General features: G+C 40.7%; 1 protein-coding gene across 1 annotated transcript in view; it reads left to right on the top strand.

Moving 5' to 3' along the window:
* ryr1b (ryanodine receptor 1b (skeletal)) overlaps positions 1-21,590 on the top strand; it is a 67,868-nt gene that overhangs the window by 26,507 nt on the left and 19,771 nt on the right. Inside the window, exons 28-81 of the mRNA XM_063493728.1 lie at positions 70-275; positions 639-813; positions 957-1,165; positions 1,245-1,591; positions 1,870-2,005; positions 2,145-2,305; positions 3,126-3,288; positions 3,381-3,467; positions 3,808-4,034; positions 4,392-4,836; positions 4,920-5,483; positions 5,588-5,788; positions 6,129-6,237; positions 6,325-6,471; positions 6,574-6,847; positions 6,990-7,107; positions 7,217-7,349; positions 7,569-7,663; positions 7,748-7,883; positions 7,968-8,151; positions 8,291-8,402; positions 8,525-8,645; positions 8,746-8,915; positions 9,097-9,317; positions 9,564-9,654; positions 9,737-9,877; positions 9,968-10,131; positions 10,750-10,828; positions 10,908-10,997; positions 11,225-11,377; positions 11,571-11,648; positions 11,755-11,830; positions 11,916-12,039; positions 12,133-12,248; positions 12,363-12,430; positions 12,650-12,771; positions 13,044-13,093; positions 13,850-13,910; positions 14,021-14,147; positions 14,240-14,348; positions 14,444-14,525; positions 14,710-14,840; positions 14,965-15,285; positions 15,436-15,676; positions 16,001-16,088; positions 16,176-16,268; positions 18,043-18,213; positions 18,514-18,573; positions 18,681-18,815; positions 18,976-19,088; positions 19,211-19,307; positions 19,403-19,509; positions 19,599-19,650; positions 19,740-19,820. Coding sequence (XP_063349798.1) covers positions 70-275; positions 639-813; positions 957-1,165; positions 1,245-1,591; positions 1,870-2,005; positions 2,145-2,305; positions 3,126-3,288; positions 3,381-3,467; positions 3,808-4,034; positions 4,392-4,836; positions 4,920-5,483; positions 5,588-5,788; positions 6,129-6,237; positions 6,325-6,471; positions 6,574-6,847; positions 6,990-7,107; positions 7,217-7,349; positions 7,569-7,663; positions 7,748-7,883; positions 7,968-8,151; positions 8,291-8,402; positions 8,525-8,645; positions 8,746-8,915; positions 9,097-9,317; positions 9,564-9,654; positions 9,737-9,877; positions 9,968-10,131; positions 10,750-10,828; positions 10,908-10,997; positions 11,225-11,377; positions 11,571-11,648; positions 11,755-11,830; positions 11,916-12,039; positions 12,133-12,248; positions 12,363-12,430; positions 12,650-12,771; positions 13,044-13,093; positions 13,850-13,910; positions 14,021-14,147; positions 14,240-14,348; positions 14,444-14,525; positions 14,710-14,840; positions 14,965-15,285; positions 15,436-15,676; positions 16,001-16,088; positions 16,176-16,268; positions 18,043-18,213; positions 18,514-18,573; positions 18,681-18,815; positions 18,976-19,088; positions 19,211-19,307; positions 19,403-19,509; positions 19,599-19,650; positions 19,740-19,820 — 8,162 coding nt within the window. The remainder of the gene's footprint in view (positions 1-69; positions 276-638; positions 814-956; positions 1,166-1,244; positions 1,592-1,869; positions 2,006-2,144; positions 2,306-3,125; positions 3,289-3,380; positions 3,468-3,807; positions 4,035-4,391; positions 4,837-4,919; positions 5,484-5,587; positions 5,789-6,128; positions 6,238-6,324; positions 6,472-6,573; positions 6,848-6,989; positions 7,108-7,216; positions 7,350-7,568; positions 7,664-7,747; positions 7,884-7,967; positions 8,152-8,290; positions 8,403-8,524; positions 8,646-8,745; positions 8,916-9,096; positions 9,318-9,563; positions 9,655-9,736; positions 9,878-9,967; positions 10,132-10,749; positions 10,829-10,907; positions 10,998-11,224; positions 11,378-11,570; positions 11,649-11,754; positions 11,831-11,915; positions 12,040-12,132; positions 12,249-12,362; positions 12,431-12,649; positions 12,772-13,043; positions 13,094-13,849; positions 13,911-14,020; positions 14,148-14,239; positions 14,349-14,443; positions 14,526-14,709; positions 14,841-14,964; positions 15,286-15,435; positions 15,677-16,000; positions 16,089-16,175; positions 16,269-18,042; positions 18,214-18,513; positions 18,574-18,680; positions 18,816-18,975; positions 19,089-19,210; positions 19,308-19,402; positions 19,510-19,598; positions 19,651-19,739; positions 19,821-21,590) is intronic.

The following is a 21,590-nucleotide window of genomic DNA, read 5'->3' on the forward strand; positions in this document are numbered from 1 at the left end:
CCACCTTTTTTTTTTAGCATTTTTGTCTTTCTTATTCTTATCCGTCATGTTTTCCCTCTTTCACTGCAGCTGGCCATGGCCTTGAGAACACCCGTGGCGACAAGGTACGAATCTTCAGGGCAGAGAAGTCGTATGCTGTCACCCAAGGAAAGTGGTACTTTGAGTTTGAGGCAGTCACAACGGGGGAGATGAGAGTGGGCTGGGCACGTCCTAATGTCCGCTCTGACACTGAACTGGGAGCAGATGAACTGGCTTACGTCTTTAATGGCAATAAGGTTAGTCACTAGGGTAACATTACAAATCGAATTTAGACTTGTTAACTTGGTCTATAAAAAATTATATTGTGTAAATGTTTTCTAAATCATTCACATCTTTTTGAATGGGTGACATGTGGATCTCAAAATATTAGAAATATTGAATTTTGAGGAAGAAAGTTCTTTAAGTTGTAGGAATAGAAAATATCACACTGTCTTTATTATTTTTGTATAGCTAGGAGAAGGTCAAGGTATCGTAAACTGAAGGCAAGATGTATTAGTCAGTAGCTAAAAAAGGTTACTGTAGCACACTGTAGCTGGTGGAATTGATGTCTCTGTTTTTGTGGAAATAAGTAATATTTTATTTGTTGTAACCTTTTCCAGGCCCAGCGATGGCATATTGGCAATGAACCATTTGGCCGCCAGTGGCAGTCTGGTGATGTAGTTGGCTGTATGATAGACCTGACTGAGATGAACATCATGTTCACACTCAATGGAGAAATGTTGATCAGTGACTCAGGCTCAGAGATGGCTTTCAAAGATATTGAAATTGGGGATGGTAAGAACTGTTTTTTTTTATAGTACCAGCATTAGCACCACTAATTAAAAGTTACTGGTGCTTTATTTTTTGCCAGTTTGCATTATAAGCAGCAGCTTGAAAAAACTATTAACTAATTTCTTCCCTTTCATGCTACCCATCAGGTTTTATTCCAGTGTGTACCCTGGGTCTATCTCAGGTTGGAAGGATTAATCTGGGTCAAAATGTCAGCAGCCTGCGCTATTTTGCCATTTGTGGTCTGCAGGAAGGATTTGAACCTTTTGCCATCAATATGAAGCGAGACATCACCATGTGGTTCAGTAAAAGTTTGCCCCAGTTTGTGCCTGTGCCTGCTGATCACAACCATATTGAGGTAACTATTCAGAGACATGTTTAAAGTTTAATAAAGTTAGAACTTCAAAATGAGTGATTTCTTTATTTTTGTGTCCTAGGTCTCCCGTGTTGACGGGACCGTGGACAGCGCCCCCTGTCTGAAGCTGACGCACAAGACGTTTGGGTCGCAGAATGCCAACAATGATATGATGTTCCTTAGACTCAGCATGCCTGTGCAGTTCCATGAGACCTTTAAGATCCCGGCAGGTACCACCCCTCTCACCCGTGCCCTTACTATACCTGAGGAGGAAGTCGCAGTGGTAGAACCTGACTCAGAGTTTGAAGTTTTGAAAAAGTCTGCCAGTCGCAAGGAGCAGGACGAGGACAAGAAGGACCCCTCTGTGCCTAAGGAGATCTCTGTGGAAAATGAGAAGGACACAATGTCAGAAAAGGGAAAGAAAAAAGGGTAAGTTTTTCAGCTTGTCATTGCAAAATAATGAAAGTCTTCTGGACTGTTATGGCTGCTGGTTTAATATAAATTAAACAGAACAATCTCAATCAACTTCTGTTTTATTCTGTTCGTTTGTTTTGTTTGATTTTACGAATATTTGTGCTACATACCAATAATTGACGTTGTGATATTTGGCTTGTTCTTTTAGAATGAAATCCACTGAAACTGTAAAGCAGTTAGAAGCCTTTAAAAAACACTAATTCCAAATGTTATTTATCTTCCGTGGACAACAGATTTTTCTCCAAAGCCAAGAAGGCAGCCATGACACCTCTTGCCCCTCCTCCTGCTCCTCCAACGGTGCCACGTTTGGTGGAAGACGTGGTCCCTGATGACAGAGATGATCCTGAGATCATCCAAAATACCACCACTGTGAGATTCACATTATTATTTGCTACTGTTACACATATTATTACCTGAGATTTTGTCAATTTGAATGATGGCTTTAAGTTTTCATGTAATCTGTAGATAATAAAATAATATGATTTCTTCTTTTTTCCCCCGTCTTTAGTATTACTACTCTGTGAGGATCTTTGCTGGGCAGGAGCCGTCTGGTGTTTGGGTTGGCTGGGTCACTCCTGATTACCACATGTATGATCAAAACTTTGACCTCTCCAAGGTTCGCAGTGTCACTGTCACAGTGGGAGATGACAAAGGCAACATACATGACAGGTTAGTTTTTTTCGTGCATAAATTTTTATTATTGCTGGCCAAGCATTGAGGAAAACTTATAAATATATTTTTTTTATGTATTATTTATTTAATCTTAATTTAATCTAATGGCATTTAGGCTAGATTTGTTTATTTAAATGCTGTGGAAGTAAAGACAAACAACACAAAGAAATCACAAATTAAATATGCCTTCATATTAATTTGGCATTGTACCTAAATGAATAAAGGGACCCATCAAGCTTATTTCTAGCTCCATATTTTTGTTCTGGGACTTCATTAGAGCAGCTTTACATGATTTACAGTGGAAAAAAAATTATGGATCTTACTTCCTTTGAGATGCAGCCTCTCAGTTCATTATCTGTTTTAGCTCGTGTCTATTTAAGACACCCTCACGCTAATTGCCCACTTTTGTATGACTTGCTGTTCCTCGCCTGGCTGCTGCAAAAAGTCAATTTCTTATTCTTAAAAAACTCATATTTTGTACAAAATACAATCAGGGCTGATATTAAATTGAAATTTTGGAAGTCAAACACTGACAGCAGTCTGAAACCTGAACTAAAGTCTAATTGAGGTTACTTTTACATATGCTGAACTCATTATTTGAAGCTCTATTCATATTGACAGTGTATGACAGAAAATAAAATAAAGAAAATACAATTCAAAGTTAGTTAGGGTTCTATTTTGCTTACATCTACTTCTTTTATTTGGTTTGTTAGTTACTGTAAAGCATTTTGGATCAGCTGCAGTGTTTCAGTTGAGACAGATGAGTTTAACTGGAGTGAGTTTCATTACAGCGGTGTTTCTTGCTCATTCTTTGCAGCATGAAGCACAGTAATTGTTACATGGTGTGGGGAGGGGACCTGGTCAGCAATCAACAGACCCGGTTTAGCCAGGAGGACATGGTGATTGGCTGCCTTGTTGATCTGGCAACAGGTCTCATGACTTTTACGGCAAATGGAAAGGAGATTAATACTTTCTACCAGGTAAGGGAAAGTCAAATAGATTTATCTGTGTTTTTTATTCTTTGCTTTAAATGTATCCTGATGAGCTATGTGACAACGCTATGTTCTGTCAGGTGGAGCCGAACACCAAACTCTTCCCTGCAGTTTTCGTTCAGCCGTTCAGTCAGAACATGGTGCAGCTAGAGTTGGGCAAACTCAAGGTCAGATGGAACTATTTTCACTCTTTTTTGCAGCTGCATTTTCTTAAAGTGTCACCAATTTAGAAATGTATGGTAATGTAAGTCAGACCCACGTTGGTGGTCTTTGGGAGTGGAGCACGGTCCAATCTTGCATTGTAATTCTCCTACTTATCTCTTTTAATATCGGACCAGATGTTGTCCATCATTTATTGATGATGATGTTTGGTGTTTTTAATAAAATGAACCACTATTTTTTTACCTGTACCTTCACATCTGAATTTCTGTATTTTTCAAATCTAGTTGAATTTATTTTTTCCTTCAAATGACAGTAAACTCACCTCTACTGTATCTCTCATATCAGAACATTATGCCTATCTCAGCTGCGATGTTCCGCAGTGAACGTAACAATCCAGTCCCTCAGTGCCCCCCGAGGCTGGATGTCCAGATGCTGACTCCAGTTATCTGGAGTCGTATGCCAAATCACTTCCTCAAACCAGAGGTGGGCAAAGTAAATGAGAGGTTAGGCTGGATGGTGGAGTGTGTTGAGCCTCTCATCATGATGGCACTGCACATCCCAGAGGAGAACAGGTCAGAAACACAATGTCGATGCAGAAAACTCTTAAGTTTAGAGTCTATACCTGACATTCCTGCTACAAATAATTGAGATAGCAGCAGATCAGCAATCCCTACATCTTTTAAGTTTATCATTGCAAATGTCAGTTACTTGTTATACCCGATGTATGTAGAGATGTCATAGGAAGAAGCTATTTTCTTTTTTTCCGCATTAAGAGAGCTGAAAACCAAAAAAAAAATTTTTTTATCATGAGAGTGTGATTTAAGAAAGGGAAGGTAAATATATAGAGCGATAACTATATAGTTATTACAAAAGATTTGTCATGATCATATAATGCATACAATGCAATGAAGTTGACTTTTTTTCCACAGATGTATTGATATCCTGGAGCTGTCAGAGCGTCAGGATCTGATGAAGTTCCACTATCATACACTCATGCTCTACTGTGCTGTGTGCGCACTTGGGAACAACCGAGTGGCTCATGCATTATGCAGTCATGTGGATGAATCCCAGCTTTTCTATGCTATTGAGAACACCTACCTACCTGGACCTCTTCGCAGCGGCTTCTATGATCTGCTTATCAGCATTCATCTGGAATCAGCAAAACGGGCACGCTTGGGCACCAACAGGGAATTCATCGTTCCCATGACCGAAGAGACCCTCAGCATTAAGCTCTATCCTGATGCGATAAAAGCCCACTCCTTACCTGGTGTTGGTCTCACTACCTGCTTACGGCCAAAGCTGCATTTCTCATCCATCAACTTTGTTGGCACAGACCCTGATTTGTACACCATTAGTCCTGTCTTCCCTCTACAGGTAAGAAACAGGAGACAAGGTGCATTAAACCAAAAATCTTAAATGTTTTCTGCCTTTACTTACTTGTTATTTTGCTTCTGTAGGAGCTGAAAACAAAGGCGATTAGCATGTTACGAGAGGCCGTGCTGGATGGTAGCCAGGCCATGCGGGATCCAGTGGGAGGCAGTGTAGAGTTCCACTTTGTCCCAATCTTGAAGCTAATCAGTACACTGCTTATTATGGGCATCTTCAATGATGATGACACCAAGCACATCCTCAAGATGATCGATCCCAATGTTTTCAGTGGAAAGGAAGAGGAGGAAGCTGAAGAGGGTGGAGCTGCTGAAGGAGAAATTGAGGAAAAGAAGGAAGAGGAATCAGAAGAAGCAGCCGAAGACGAGCTTGAGGATGAAGGGGTTGGGGATGAGGAAGAGGAGGAGCTAAAAGAGCTGGAGAAACCAGAGGGTAAGGAGGAAGAGACTGAGCCCAAGGAAGAAGGAGAAGAGGAGGAAAAGGACGAAGAAGAGGCTAAAAGAGGAAAAGTAGATGGAGAGAAAGCCGAGGAAGAGAAGGAGTCAGAGGCAGTGGAAGCAGAAGCACAGGAGGAAGAGGAGGGTCTGGAGGAAGGACTGCTACAGATGACGCTGCCAGAATCTGTCAAACTACAGGTCACTGTGGTGTTTAAACTTATATCAGAGGATCTCATATCATAAAATATTTTACAAATTATACGCATTAAAACTTATGTTCCTGTCTCACCTTGCTCTTTCAGATGTGCACACTCCTGCAGTACTTCTGCGATTGCGAGCTGAGACACAGGGTGGAAGCCATTGTAGCATTCTCAGACCAGTTTGTCCATGATATTAAGAGCAATCAACGTGTCCGTTACAACCAGTTAATGAGAGCCTTCACCATGTCAGCTGCTGAGACTGCACGCAAGACCCGGGAGTTCCGCTCACCTCCACAGGACCAGGTAATAACTAATTATTATCACACTAAACAAATGTGTCTCATTGGCTCCAGGTTTGAATTAATTTAGATGGTATTTCTTAGTTGATATTCATCTTTGGAAAGTAAGAACTTACACTGAGTGTAACTTAACAGTTTATCATCAGATCTAAGGATTTAAAGATGAATTCTAATGATTAAGTACAAACCATGTACTTGATGAATTAATCATTAGTTCTTGAGATCTGATAATAAACTGTTAAGTTTCCCATGTGCTGTTCAGACGACAACAAAACAAACCATATTTATAGCAAAAGACACACAAAATATCCTGATATAGCTGCTATAATGTGCTCTCTGTTAAGGTTCTTATGCTAACGAACTTCAAACATTTGGAGGATGAAGATTCTCCAGTTCCCGAGGACGTGCGGGAAACACTGGCAGAATTCCACAAAGACCTCTTGCTTCACTGTGGTGAGCATTTCTGTGTAATTATGAATTTCTTCAGGTGTGAAAAGCTGTTTATGGGTGTTTAATGCTGTAGTCACATTTTTACCATAGGTATACATATTGAGGAGGAACCAGAGGAGGAGGAGGTGGACACTTCACTGAGGGGCAGACTTCTTAGTCTAGTAGACAAGGTTAAAAGCCTCCGTAAGAAGAAGGAGGAGGAGGAAAAGCCAGAGGTGGAGGAAGAACCAAAACCCAGTAAGATTAACACTTAGATTACCTGTGAAACAGTTGAAGGACCCGATCTGCATTTTCTTTTTAGTTTTAGGGTAAGAGTTAAACTGAGTTTATTTCACCCAGGCACCCTTCAGGAGCTGATCTCCCACACCATGATCCACTGGGCTCAGGAGTCTTTCGTTCAGAATCCTGAGCTGGTGCGCCTGATGTTCAGCCTTCTACACCGACAGTACGACGGTCTTGGCGAGCTGATCCGAGCACTGCCCAAAGCATATGCCATCAATGCCGTGTCCGTTCAGGACACCATGGAACTACTTGAGTGTTTGGGACAGATCCGATCACTGCTCATCGTCCAGATGGGTCCCGAAGAGGAGCGGCTTATGATCCAGAGCATTGGGTTAGTGTGGGGGATAAATAGTGCATACTTTTTGAATTTAGAGTTAGTTTGTTACATTTTGAGTTATAGTAATAGAACATGTGATGTTATTTTATTAAGTAATGTAACACTGATGTATGGCTTCTGTTCTTTTTTATTTTAGAAATATCATGAATAACAAGGTGTTCTACCAACACCCCAATCTGATGAGAGCTCTGGGTATGCATGAGACTGTGATGGAAGTGATGGTCAACGTGTTAGGTGGAGGAGGAGATTCGAAGGTAACTGTGATTTCTTCAAGTCTTTCACTTTCCAGGCCTGCCATTTATAACACAGCACACATCAGACACTATGCATCTGAGAAAAATGTTTTTTGTTTTTTTTGCCCAGGAGATTCGATTCCCCCAAATGGTGACCAGCTGCTGTCGTTTCCTGTGTTACTTCTGCCGTATCAGCCGACAGAACCAGCGTTCTATGTTTGACCATCTGAGCTACCTGTTGCAGAACAGCGGCATCGGCTTGGGTGAGTCCCCTGTTACACTGTTTACTGTACTCTGTGTATGGCTTATTATGGACAGATTTTATTTTTAAATGTTTTTTATTTTGAATAATCATGAAACAATTACAATAAAATTTAATTCGCTGAAGTATGCAGGTAAAAGTTTCTAAATGAATTTTAATGTGCTGGAATCTTTATACCAGGTGATGAATGAATAAACTCACTGATTATATCCCTATGTAGGCATGCGTGGATCCACACCCCTGGATGTGGCTGCAGCCTCCTGTATTGACAATAACGAGCTGGCCTTGGCTTTACAAGAGCAGGACCTGGAAATGGTTAGAGAGAAAAAATGTTTTTAAAAAAGGCTATAGTGGAACTGTTATCTGATAATCTCTCCTTTTGGTACTCACACGATGTAGGTGGTGACATACTTGGCAGGCTGTGGACTGCAGATGTGTCCAATGCTCTTGTCTAAGGGCTACCCTGACATTGGCTGGAATCCTTGTGGCGGAGAGAGATACCTGGATTTCCTCCGCTTTGCTGTCTTCGTTAATGGTCGGCTTTGATTATCATATAATGATGAGATTTGTAAATAGTCGCCACTAATATTTACCTCCTCCTACAACCTCCTCCCCTTAGGAGAAAGCGTGGAAGAGAATGCCACCGTTGTGGTGCGTCTGCTCATTCGTCGCCCTGAGTGCTTTGGCCCAGCCCTGAGAGGAGAGGGTGGTAATGGCCTGCTGGCTGCAATGGAGGAGGCCATCAAGATATCAGAGGATCCAGCAAGAGATGGGCCCACTGTTAAGAAAGACAGGCGCTTCATGTAAGGGCTGGCGCAGTGGCAGTGAATTAGATTTTTGCTGACAAAATAACACCAAATAACAGCTTAGACAAATCACTGTGTAGTTTCACAGCAGCACAACAAATTTTCTTATAGAAAATAACATTATCTGGATTGGCAGGTTTGGTGGTGAGGAACAGCACGAGGAGAACCGTGTGCATCTGGGAAATGCCATCATGTCCTTTTACTCGGCTCTCATTGATCTGCTGGGTCGCTGTGCCCCAGAGATGCATGTAAGTAGAGCAGCTTTTAACATATTTCTATCCCTCAAACCTCCAGGAAGAGTGGATCTGTGGGTGTTTGATTTGTAGGAGTTAATTTCATATAGCACGACTTACATTTTTTTTATTTGCAGCTGATCCAAGCGGGTAAGGGTGAAGCTCTAAGAATCAGGGCCATCCTGAGGTCTCTGGTGCCTATAGAGGACCTGGTTGGAGTAATCAGCTTACCTGTGCAGATTCCAGCATATGGCAAAGGTTGGATAAAAAGTTGTGCTGATATATGGATGTTTTGTAATAATTTACAAAATGTGGCGTCCTACTTCATAAAGGGTTTTTTTTTCCTATCTAACCACAGATGGCCAGATTATTGAGCCCAAGATGTCTGCCAGTTTTGTGCCAGACCACAAGGCCTCCATGGTACTCTTCCTCGACAGAGTGTACGGTATTGATAACCAGGACTTCCTGCTTCATGTGCTTGAGGTTGGCTTCTTGCCTGACATGAGAGCTGCAGCTTCTCTGGATACGGTGAGAAAAAAAAGGCACAGACCCAACAGATAAAATTTCCTTCTGTAAATTCTAGATTTCAGTACAAAGTCTGCATATTGATGTAATTTGCTATAGATTCCCTTTGATATAGATAATGTACCTGTCTGTCCTTAAGATATTGCAGTGAGTATAAGCAGTTTTTTGTCTTCCTTGATTTTAGGTGGCATTCAGCACAACTGAAATGGCCTTGGCTCTGAACCGCTACCTCTGTTCGGCTGTACTGCCTCTTCTTACAAAGTGTGCTCCATTGTTTGCTGGAACAGACCACCGGGCCATCATGATCGACTCCATGCTCCACACAATTTATCGCCTGTCTCGTGGCCGAGCCCTTACCAAGGCTCAGAGGGATGTTATAGAGGAGTGTCTCATGTCCCTCTGCAAGTCAGTATTTTAAAAAACCCTCTCTGTATAGCATACGCTAATTTGGCAAGCTAAATAACTCCGAAAAGGAAGCCTTTATTTTCTATTTGTTTAGCCTTTATTCAGCCTGGGGAGGTTTTCGAGACATTATCTCTTTTACAAGAAAGATCTAATGATAACAGCAAATTCACAGCAAATTACAAACTTTGAAGTGAATGATGAAACGTGCCTTTTCAAACAGTTTTAAACCTACGGTGATATCCACAGATACCTTCGACCCTCTATGCTGCAGCATTTGCTTAGACGGCTGGTGTTTGACGTACCCATCCTCAATGAATATGCAAAGATGCCTCTCAAGGTGAGTCTTCTGTATAACAGTGTTGTGTTTGTTTGTTTATATAATCTAATTTTTATATCACATATTAATTGAATTGCTTCAGCTGCTGACCAATCACTATGAGCGCTGTTGGAAGTACTACTGCTTGCCAAATGGATGGGCGAACTTTGGGGTGACTTCTGAGGAGGAGCTGCATCTTTCTCGAAAGCTCTTTTGGGGAATCTTCGAATCGTTGGCACATAAGGTTGGAGACGTTGTTAACCATCCATAAGTGCACATCGTTTAAGTTAAGGACTTACTAACTTGGCTTCTCTAATATGGATTTTAATTCTAGAAATTTGATGCAGAACTCTTCAAGATTGCCATGCCCTGCCTCTGTGCTATAGCTGGAGCCATCCCCCCTGACTATGTGGATGCCAGCTATTCCTCTCACACTGAGAAAAAGGCCTCTGTGGATGCTGAAGGCAACTTTGATCCAAAACCAGTAGAGACCACCAAGTGAGAACTGAAAGAAAGACTGTTTGATGTTATTTTAGTGCATTATTGCTTTTGAAAGAGAGTCAACGTGTACCTTGTCAGTAATGTATAGTTATAATTACATATTTGAACAGATTTTTTAAAGATTGTTTCCAGTTTCAGTTTTATTTGTGATATGCAAGCTAGCACAGGGTCTATGGAACGCCACGACTGCCATAATTAATTAATTAAATACACCATTAAATAATTAATTAAATGTGGCAATAATTAATTAAAATTGGGATATTGCACATGAGATAAAGTGGCAGGACTGAGCAGCAGTACAAAATTTTGAGTCGCAGTTAGTACAGTATTGCATGGAGTAAGGTTTTTATTTGTTTAAATACTAATAAGAATGAAGTGACCAGTGCAGAGTGTACAATGCACTTGTGAAACTGTAGGACAGCTTCTGAGTGCATCCTGTGGAGTGTGGTGTGTGTGTTTAAAACTTCAAGTGCAGTTATGAATGTAACTGAAAAGGCACATTTAAACATCTTACATGAAATTACACTGTAATTTCTATAAAGTCATAGTGGCATTCTGAAGTTAAGTTTAGATATCAGATTATTTGAATAACAGTAAATATGACTGAATTTTCAGCACTATCATCCCAGAGAGACTGGATCCTTTCATCAACAAGTATGCAGAACACACTCATGATAAATGGGCTTTTGAAAAGGTCAGTAATAAGGGAATAATGTAAGCAATAATGTTTTTTTAAAGTATTGCTTGTAATAATTGCTTAAATCATTTTTCAGATTCAGAACAACTGGACGTATGGAGAGGTGCTAGATGAGAATGCTAAGACTCACCCGATGCTCCGGCCATACAAAACATTCTCTGAAAAGGTAATGATTTTTCACTTGTTTTAGTCTGAAGCTTGAAATTCTGAACACTTAATCGTATCTAACCTTTTGTAGTAACCCTGTGTTCCATTAAATATGAGGATGCGAGATCTTCTTAATTAGTATTCATTACCCATGGACCTTTTGACTATTTTTGCATGATTATTGTTATGGGTATTCATAGTATAGCTTAGTTGTTAATTGTAAAGCCCTCTACCTTCTTTTCTCAGGACAAGGAGATTTATCGTTGGCCCATTAAAGAATCCATCAAAGCTATGCTAGCATGGGAGTGGACCATAGAGAAAGCAAGGGATGGAGAAGGAGAAGTCGAGAAAAAGGCCGCCGCCACCACCGCCACGCGCAAAATCTCTCAAACTGCTCAGGTAAAAGTCCATATACGAATGCAAGGTTTTTACATAAGTGTAAAAACAGAACATTTGTGGATCATGCAAAATGAATTTTATCTTGGCCTAATTAAATTGGGGAAACAATGGAGTTTCTCTTTTACTGAGAAACTCAGTAAAAACTTCACATGGACACTGTTACACATAAGATCTTTTTTTAAATTGTCTTCAGGCGACTTATGATCCAAGTCACGGATACAGCCCTCAGCCGGTAGACATCTCAGGAATGGCCCTCTCCAGAGAGCTGCAAGTATGTCTCTTCTGGTCAGATTTTTCCCAGCATTTATAGGTCACACAAGTTGCTCACATACCTTTAAAGAACCAGGTAGAATAATTTTTTTTTTCTTTCCACATAGTCTATGGCTGAACAGCTAGCAGAAAACTATCACAACACCTGGGGCAGGAAGAAGAAGTTGGAGCTACAGTCCAAAGGCAAGAGTAGCTTTTATTACATTAAAACTGGGAGTTTTCTTTTTTCATGATATGCTGATTTAAAAATGGCTTGTGCCCTTGCTAGGTGGTGGTACTCATCCTTTGCTCGTGCCTTATGACACATTGACGGCTAAGGAGAAGGCGAGAGACAGGGAGAAAGCCCAGGACCTGCTCAAGTTCCTCCAGCTTAATGGATACGCTGTGACGAGGTAAGCTGGAGCTCTCAGAGTTTAAGATTAGAGCTATCCGTTTTTCTCTTTCAATTACTTTCATATTTCCTCCATCTTTTTTTCCACTCCTAGGGGTCTAAAGGATATGGAACAGGACATCTCCTCCATTGAAAAGCGTTTTGCTTATGGCTTCCTTCAGAAGCTTCTTAAATGGATGGACATTGCCCAGGAATTCATCGCTCATCTTGGTACTGTGATTGAAGCCATAGATGATTTTTGTACTTATACTGTGTGCACTGCTGTTTAGACCAGAAATAAAGCCAGAAGTGGTTTAATTATTTGTTTATTTATTTTTCTAACAGAGGCTGTCGTTAGCAGCGGTAGAGTGGAAAAGTCACCACATGAACAAGAGATCAAATTCTTTGCCAAGGTGAGCTTCTTTATTCGTCTTACTTTTTTTTTCGTGGATGTCAGAGGATGATAGTTGTAACAGAATCCTGTGCTAAAGTTTGTAGGGAAAAATCACCACAATTTGTGATTTTGAGAAAGGCCTTTTATTTTACTTTTTTTTCTGTAGCTTTACTAAGCAGATACTATTTATTGCCATTATTGGCATAATGGATATTTTATGCTGGGTTATTTTTTATAGATCCTCTTGCCGCTGGTAAATCAGTACTTCAAGAACCACTGCCTGTACTTTCTCTCCACTCCTGCCAAAGTATTGGGCAGTGGAGGACATTCCTCAAATAAAGAGAAGGAAATGATTGCAAGGTATGTGTCATAAAACCATATATTTAAAAAAAAAATCAATCTTACCTTGAATTATGTGTCCTGAAAAATTTGGCATTTCCTTTCCCTCTAGGACAGTGTGATAGTGTCTGTCCTCTCCTTCCATGTCCCTCCATCTTTCTCCTGTTGTGTGATATCCATGATCTCCTTTCCTTTCCTTTTGCTTTATGTGTACTTCAAACATTTTTCCTGCCTTGTTTCCCCTTACTATACTCCCTTCCTCTCTCCCTTCCTCTTTTCTCCTCCTACCTCAGTATCTTCTGTAAGTTGGCTGCTTTGGTGAGGCACAGAGTATCTCTTTTTGGTAAGGAAATTGCATGAAGTCATGCCCTGTCACCATCTCTGTATTTGTTTTCCTGTGTAATTTCTCTTTGTTACAGCGTTTTATTTTTTTGCTTCTTCCTCCTCCCTACCTTTACTTTACATACTAATCAAACTAATAAATCATCATTACCTCCTCCTAACTTACCAGTTCTTCTCTTCTCTGTCTTTAGCTCAGCTTTTGCTTGGCTTTAATGTTTGCTGTAATTTCTTTGATTTAAAAAGTATCCACAAAGTTAGCATGAATGTCTGTGATGGCGTCAGATATCCACTGGGACTGTACTGCAGCTTTGTCGTGTGTTATCATCCTGGCTTATATGAGACAATGAATGCTTTGTTGTCATTTTACTCCCCTTCACCACCATATGTCTTAAGTAGACTGTCATTGTTACATGGCCAGTGGACAGGTGAGCTTGTCTCACCAGCACAATATGATCTTCCACTTTAAACGTGCCTAAATAAAACTCTGTGATGGTGGCATTGCACTTAAGAAACTGTTTTTTAACAACTTTTTATGCTCTTTTCTTAAATAATAATTATTGTTGTTTCAGCTATGTATTTAACATTTGTGATTCAGAAGATTCAGACTTTACCGTTGTAATGTAATTGTGAGTTTGCTCAATGTTTCCCAACAAACTATATACCAGGTTTAGAGCTAATTGTGGCATTTGCAGTAATTTGTGCTCTTGAAGAGCTGAAGGATAACACTGACAATGCACCTTTTTTGTTATGTTTTCAGGAACGGATGCCCCTGCAGTGGTAAACTGCCTGCACATTCTCTCACGATCACTGGATGCCCGGTAGATCACAATATACCCATAAAACATCCCTATTGCTCCACAAGCAAAGAGAAAACAGAAACAAACTGTCTGAGATTTTTAAAAAACTTTTTCTCTCTGTATTCTTTAAGGACTGTTATGAAATCAGGCCCTGAGATTGTGAAAGCCGGCCTGCGTCAGTTCTTTGAGAGTGCTGCGGATGACATTGAGAAGATGGTTGAAAATCTGAAACTGGGCAAGGTGTCCAGTCGAAACCAGGTCAGAGAAGGTTTTCTTTTTTTTTGCTCACTAAACAAACGTGTTCATGTTTTTCTTGTGAACTGAAATCTGCATTTGTGTGTTGTTTATAGGTTAAAGGTGTCGCACAGAATATCAACTACACCACCACTGCCCTGCTGCCAGTCCTCACTTCACTGTTTGACCACATTGCCCAACACCAGTTTGGTGATGATGTCATGTGTAAGTAGAATGCTTTTCTCCTTTAAATTAACCATTAATGACTTGTTACTCTGGACCAACTCAGAGCTAATGAAGTCTCTTCTTGACATTCTCAGTGGACGACTTGCAGATATCCTGCTATCGTCTAATGTGCAGTATCTACTCTTTGGGCACTGTGAAGACTCCACATGTGGAGAAGTGAGTAGAGACATGGTCTAAAAAAAGCCTGGAACTAGTTTTACTTTTTTCATTATATATCAGATATCATAACAAGAAACATTTATTTTTCTTTATGTGCATGTATTCTTTCAAAGGTTGATTTTGCATGTGTTATTTCATATAGACATCTTATGAGTATGCGTGTTTTTTCCTTCCTTTGCAGACAGCGACCAGCCCTTGGCGAGTGTTTGGCCCACTTAGCAGCTGCTATGCCGGTAGCCTTTCTTGAACCAGTGCTAAATGAATTCAACTCATTTTCTGTTTACACGACCAAGACTCCTAGAGAGAGAGCGAGTGAGTTTTGCTGTCTTCTTTTACCTTTATGATTCATTTTACATGCTTCGAACTATTAGATAGTGTTCATGCTGAGTTATTTTTCGTGTCCGTGATTTCACTCGTCTTTTCTCTCCCCGCTTAGTTCTTGGTCTTCCCAATCAAGTAGAAGAGCTGTGTACTGACATCCCAGAACTGGAGATTCTGGTGAAAGAGATCCATGACCTGGCTGAGTCTGGAGCTCGCTACACAGAAATGCCCCATGTGATTGAGATCACCTTGCCCATGATGTGTAACTATCTCCCGCGCTGGTGGGAGAGAGGCCCAGAGAACTTCCCCGAGCAGGACGGCCAGCTCTGCACCGCTGTCACCTCCGAGCAACTCAACCAGCTGCTGGGTAGCATCATGAAGATTGTGGTTAACAACCTGGGTATAGATGAAGCCTCTTGGATGAAAAGATTAGCAGGTTAGTGACCAGAGGATTTAAGCCAAAATAATGTCACGTGACACACAGCTATAGTATTGCAGCATATCATAATGTGTAAACAACTACATTTTCACATGTTACACAACTATTATTTGGAGATGACTGGCAAATGTTTTGTGCCTTGTCCAGTGTTCGCTCAGCCCATTGTCAGCAGGGCTAAACCAGAGATGCTTAAATCCCACTTTATCCCAACCATGGAAAAGCTGAAGAAGCGTGCAGCAAAGGTGGTGGCAGAGGAGGATCATCTGCGCATGGAGGGCAAAACAGAGGTGGACAGTGAAAACGGGACCATTCGAGATGAGTTTGCTGTACTCTGTCGGGACTTGTACGCTCTCTACCCTTTGCTCATTCGCTATGTGGACAACAACAGGTAGCTGAGATTAGCAGCACCTTTATATGAAACACATTTCTGCTTCAGTTTTCTTTTTTTTATTGAAATTTGAAATTTAGGGGAGCATAATATGACGCTTTTTTGTCTTGCAATGAGACACAATGTTGTTATTGAGGCAGAGGGAAGGAACCAGGGAACTAAACCTACAAGAAATAATAAATTCAAAATCTGAACACTAGAACAGGAAACTCAACAGGAACAATAATTCAAGGTTTTAAAAGAAAGTTCCACTTTCATTTCACCCTTTTGTTTGCTGGTCATGATTCACATTTAAGAACTATCTATTGCTGCCTGTGTCTGTAGGGCAAGGTGGCTGACTTGTCCAGACCCAGATGCAGAGGAGCTTTTCAGGATGGTGGGTGAGGTCTTCATTTTCTGGTCCAAATCCCACGTAAGTCTTCTGTTTTCTGACATTTTCATATATGTATGCATTTATTTCGTCTCTCATTTAGCATCTTTATTGTGTTATATATTGCAGAACTTTAAGAGGGAGGAGCAGAACTTCGTGGTGATGAATGAGATCAACAACATGTCCTTCCTGACTGCTGACAGTAAGAGCAAGATGAGCAAGGTACTATCTGAGAGCAAAGGAAATGTAAAAGTAAAACATTGCCTGTTCTCTAGATGTTTGATTCACCTACTTCCATATCTTGAGTCATAACACATTAAGAAACTAAACTCTAATAATTAATGTTTCACTAACACCACCCGTTACAAGCAGAGAAAAGTAAAAGGAAGCCCTTCTTGGTGTTTTCTCAGCTGTTATTTAATTGTTTTTCCTTTAAGTTGCTGTAGCTTTATGATTATTGTGTTCATTTCAGTCATTTCACAAATAAGTTTCTACAAGAAGACTGATGGGCTGTTACATAAATATTAATATCCTTTTTTTCCAGGTCTGTGGAAGTGGCAATATATAGTGTAGTAGTAAGATTGTTGCTAACTGTTTTTTCTCCATATATATCCTGTGTCGGGGTTGGACGCTGGGCCACTAGGCCGGAGATGGAGAGGTTAGACCGTGTTTGTGCACGAGAGCTGTGCTGATCGCATGGCACCCTGAGTTTGCGGAGGCATTTCATCAACTGCTAATAGACAGATCCCAATATTCACACGTATACAGACACACAAACACACACATACAGGGTTTTTCCTCTTAGGAGAGACTTCACTACACATCTATGAGTGAATGAATAAAGTGTGAGATTATATTATACACATATATATTAGTGATGTTTTTTAGGAGTAAAGAATGTGAGTGTGAATGTGTTGCAAACATATGCTTTTGTGTGTGTCTGTATATGTGTGAGTAGGGGTCCGGAGCAGCTTGATGAAAGCTCTTTGCTGTAGATCACAGTAGTGTGAAAGGTTTCATGGTGCTCGGCAGAGCAGTAGCGTATATAATTTGTGTGTGCACTCCTGCAGCCGAGTACCATCACCCTGTTTTTCTTTGACCAGTAAATAGTGTGCCTTTCGATGATCCTTGTTGGATACAGTTATGGAGCCCGTGCTACTGTGATGTTACTTGTGTCACTGATGCTTGGGGTTTTTTTCAGCTTTTGTGTCAGAGATTCCTGCGCTGGGGGACTCTTCTCTTTTCAGTAGCTGTTTAAACCAAAAGTCCATTCCCTGCTGTTGCTCGGTCCACCAGTAGCAAATGTCAGTCGCTGGATCTTTTGCAGGAAATTAAGCTAGCTCTCACTACATCACCAGAATACTGTCATCATATTTACTAACTGGACTCGTTACTTCATGTCATGTTCATTGACACCATTAAATTGTTAAATAAACCTAATCACTGTTTGATGTTTTATGTGGTTGGTGCAAGTAGAACCTCTTCTCCTTGGCTATCAGATGGGCATTACTGTAGTGAGCTTCTGTTTCCTGATCATCACAATGACTCTCAAAGCCCGTAGAGTGTTTTCCACCCCCATACACACACACACACCAAGCATGCACAGTAAGGGCAGAGAGGGTGCTGTGAGGCCAGACAACAGACAGTAATGAGCATTGTCAGCCTCTGGATAGGAGTGTGTGAGAAGAGCTCCACGGCGATGGAGCTGACCCCATGTGCTGTTCTCTGTGATGTCCAATGGACAGGATGTGCCCTGTCCGGCCACTGCAGTACTAACAGTGAAGCTGCATTGTGTGTAACACCTGTTGCTGGTGCAGCAATGAAGCACATGATATGACGTGAAAAGTTGATGGAAGAAAATATGTTGTTTAGTTGTCAAATATTCTCCAAAGCCTTAAATGCCACAAACCATTTTCTGAAAAGGAATTTTTTTTATTGGTGCCATATAGTTGCTTCATGGAATAGAAAGTGTTCAATCAGTTTAATCTCTCTGTAGTCTGGCGGCTCAGAGCAGGAGCGTACCAAGAAGAAGCGACGGGGGGACCGCTACTCTGTGCAGACCTCTCTAATTGTAGCAGCGCTAAAGAAGATGCTTCCCATCGGCCTCAATATGTGCTCTCCTGCAGACCAGGAACTCATCAACCTTGCCAAGATCAGATACTCACTGGTACTTGTGCTTATTAATGTGATTTCTTTGGGTAAAACTTGCTTCATAGATTAATTTGTTGAATTGAGTGCTTTAAACTTCTATAGTGCAAAAGCGGTGCTTCTTTGTTAGCATACATTTTGACACAAAATGGGTAGAAATGATTTTATCTCTCTCTCTATACAATAATAATAATTTTTCCACAGTCATATAACTCTGTTACTTTTTTCATTCCCAAATTTGTTTAGAGGCTGCATGCTGTTAATTACTAAACTACAGGATTATAAATGTCCTCCAAATCTTGGTTTCTTTAACTCGTAGAAAGACACAGATGAAGAGGTGAGGGAATTCTTGCACAACAACCTGCATCTGCAAGGCAAGGTAGGCAGACTTTTTATTTCTTTACTAACTGAAAGAAGATAATAAACACATTCCTGTATAAATCTATTCATTCTGTTCATTATACACATTGACGGGTTATATTTTAGGTGGAGGACCCAGCAATGCGCTGGCAGATGTCTCTTTATAAAGAGATGTCTGGAAAAGCAGAAGATGCCGATGATCCGGAGAAGGTGGTGAAAAGAGTACAAGAGGTGTCTGCTGTCCTTTACCACATTGAAGTGGTGAGTACAACCAGGCATCCTCAATAAAAGAAGGTCTGGAACTGGCTCTCCGTTTTAAAAGTCCTTATCTCTGATCCTATGACTATAACCCAGCAGGCAATGCAGAGCTTGAGAAAAGAGAGACATTTTCCAAGTTGATTATTTATTTTTTGTACATTAGACTGAACATCCCTTCAAGTCAAAGAAAATGGTTTGGCACAAGCTACTGTCTAAACAACGTCGCAGAGCTGTGGTGGCCTGTTTCAGGATGACGCCTCTGTACAACATCACCACGTAATGATTAACAACATACTTATTCAAAACATGATCGACAATAAAATCAAAAGGCTTTATGAGGCATTATACTTAATTATCTTAATTATCCCTAATTATCAGTGATCTTTCATTGTTTGCAGGCACAGGGTAACCAACATGTTCTTGGATGCATACAAACGCAATTGGTTAGAAACCGAGGGTTACTCATTTGAAGACAAGATGATTGATGACTTATCAGTAAGTTACACTTTCATTAATGTTTCATTACTGGCATATTGTCTATTCTTTATGCAAAGGGTCTGTCATGTTTTATCCTATCTATTAACGATTAGAAAGCCATGGAGGAAGAGGAGGAAGAGGAAGAGGAGACTGAGACGAAGCCTGACCCCCTTCATCAGCTGATTCTTCATTTCAGCCGCACAGCTCTTACAGAAAAGCTGTAAGAGCGTCTTTCTTCCTCTGCCTCAGTTCTCTGACCTGTTCCTCAGTGACACTTACTGATTCCTGCTCTGTGTTATTTCATTACAGTAAACTTGATGTTGACCATCTCTATATGTCATATGCTGATATTATGGCAAAGGTAAGACCTGTAAAACACCAATGGGAATAGATACTGAAGCTGAACTTCAGAAGAGAATAATTCACTGATATTCTGTCTGCTGCCTTCAGAGCTGCCACATTGGTGAGGAGGACGAAGGGGGAGAACAGGAGGGGGAGGAGCCATCCTTTGAGGTGCGACAGACAGAGATGGTATGGGGGGACCAGGGGGAGGGAGGCAGGGGAGTCAGCGGAGAAGCAGCTCCCCATGCACTGAGTGACTACACCATGACATCACACTCGGCACATCCCCCCCACCCCACTCTTGCTACATTTCTCTTTTTTTCCCTTTCTGTCTTCCTTTCGTTAACTCGCACCACGTGTCTATTTCCTGTTGTGGTGGACTGACCTGTGCATGCCTTTCCTGGACTCTGCACACCAGTCGGATCAATATTCTGAAAGAATGTTTTTTTGTTTTTTGTTTTTTTTCTAAATTGCATGACTCGAGTGCAATGTTCCCTCTAATTTTTCATGTGTCTGAGCGAACACACAAACTCCCTGAGCGGTCCCTTGGACCACTGTGAGCAACAGCAGATGTGTGCACTGTGGTCACGCCAGCATCGAATCCATCCAAGTTACATGGTTTATTAAAATAATCAAATTACAGCATTTACATTTATGTTAGACTACTTTTAATTAACTGCTTTAGCCCACTCACAATGAAATTTAAAAAAAAATCTTGTTCATGACCTGTGTAGTATGTTAACACTATTGGAAGTAAAAATAACCTGAACTCCAATTTTGAAAACACAACTTTCTTTTTTTATTTTTATAAAGCTCTGACTTGTATTATGAGTATGAGTCTGTGGTCTGGGAGAGAGTCCTGTAACTCTCTGTCTGCAAAATAAAGTATATAATGACCAATGTTGGGCAATTAATTATATAGTTACTTCTTCAAAAAAGTAACTGAGTTATGCAAACAAAGTTTTTTACAGCTGTTTACCTAAAAATGCAGCCAAAGCATTTTTTTAAAATAAACATTTCAAACTATTTACAGAACAATCAGCTGTTCTGCATCAAATCTGATGCCACACAAATTATTTGTGCCACTCCAAAAAATAATTTCTGTCCACTATGAGATAAAGGAGAACAACAGACTGATACCTGCAGGCCTGACAACAGGAGATGTATCACTCCTGTAACACCTGTAACATTCAGCAGTTGCCTCAATGTTCTGACACACACAACAAAACTATTGACTACACTTCACACTAACTACACACTAACTACACAAATCTCTCACATCTCAAACACTGCCGTCACTCCTAAAACTTCCCCCTCCCTAAACAACTAAATGCCTTGTTGCCATATCATTTTTTGATTGGTCGACATTGTACATTTTTCGACCAATAGGAAAGGGTGGTGTTTTTGGTTTTGTTTTTGCTCACAGGTGGAGAGTGCTTTCGAGCGTTTTCCGTATAAAACACCGTTTTTACCGTTTCTTCCCGCAGTAAATATAAACAACGATAGTATTTAGGAAGAAAAACAAACATTGCATATTTTTATCATAATTCTGGTTTTACGTGGCCTATCAACACAATTTAAAAACTGGTATAAAGTCCACACTTCCGTCAGTCGTTCCGTCTGTCCTGCTCACATCTCCAATGGTTGTACACGTTGTCATTAACGTGGCTTCACTCCACATCAGCCACGCCGCTTTGCTAGCTAAAACACCGGCGTTGGCACATAAGGACGCTGTCATAGCCTGTCAATGACGTTGATTAGCTGCGTATATAAGTGAATGTGAATCGCGTGATTGGCTGGACTATGGGATAAGGTGGCATCGTTCTAATCCCATACTGGAGCAGCCAGTCACTTACTGAGTAACACTAAAGTGTTAATTTTAATTTCAATTCAGGTTAGATTTTTTTTTTGTGCGCAACGCAGATTTTCTGTGCGCAGAGACCGTGCCAGCAGTGCGCA

The sequence above is a fragment of the Pelmatolapia mariae genome, linkage group LG14 (assembly GCF_036321145.2).
Source record: "Pelmatolapia mariae isolate MD_Pm_ZW linkage group LG14, Pm_UMD_F_2, whole genome shotgun sequence".
In the NCBI taxonomy this organism is placed as follows: Eukaryota; Metazoa; Chordata; class Actinopteri; order Cichliformes; family Cichlidae; genus Pelmatolapia; species Pelmatolapia mariae.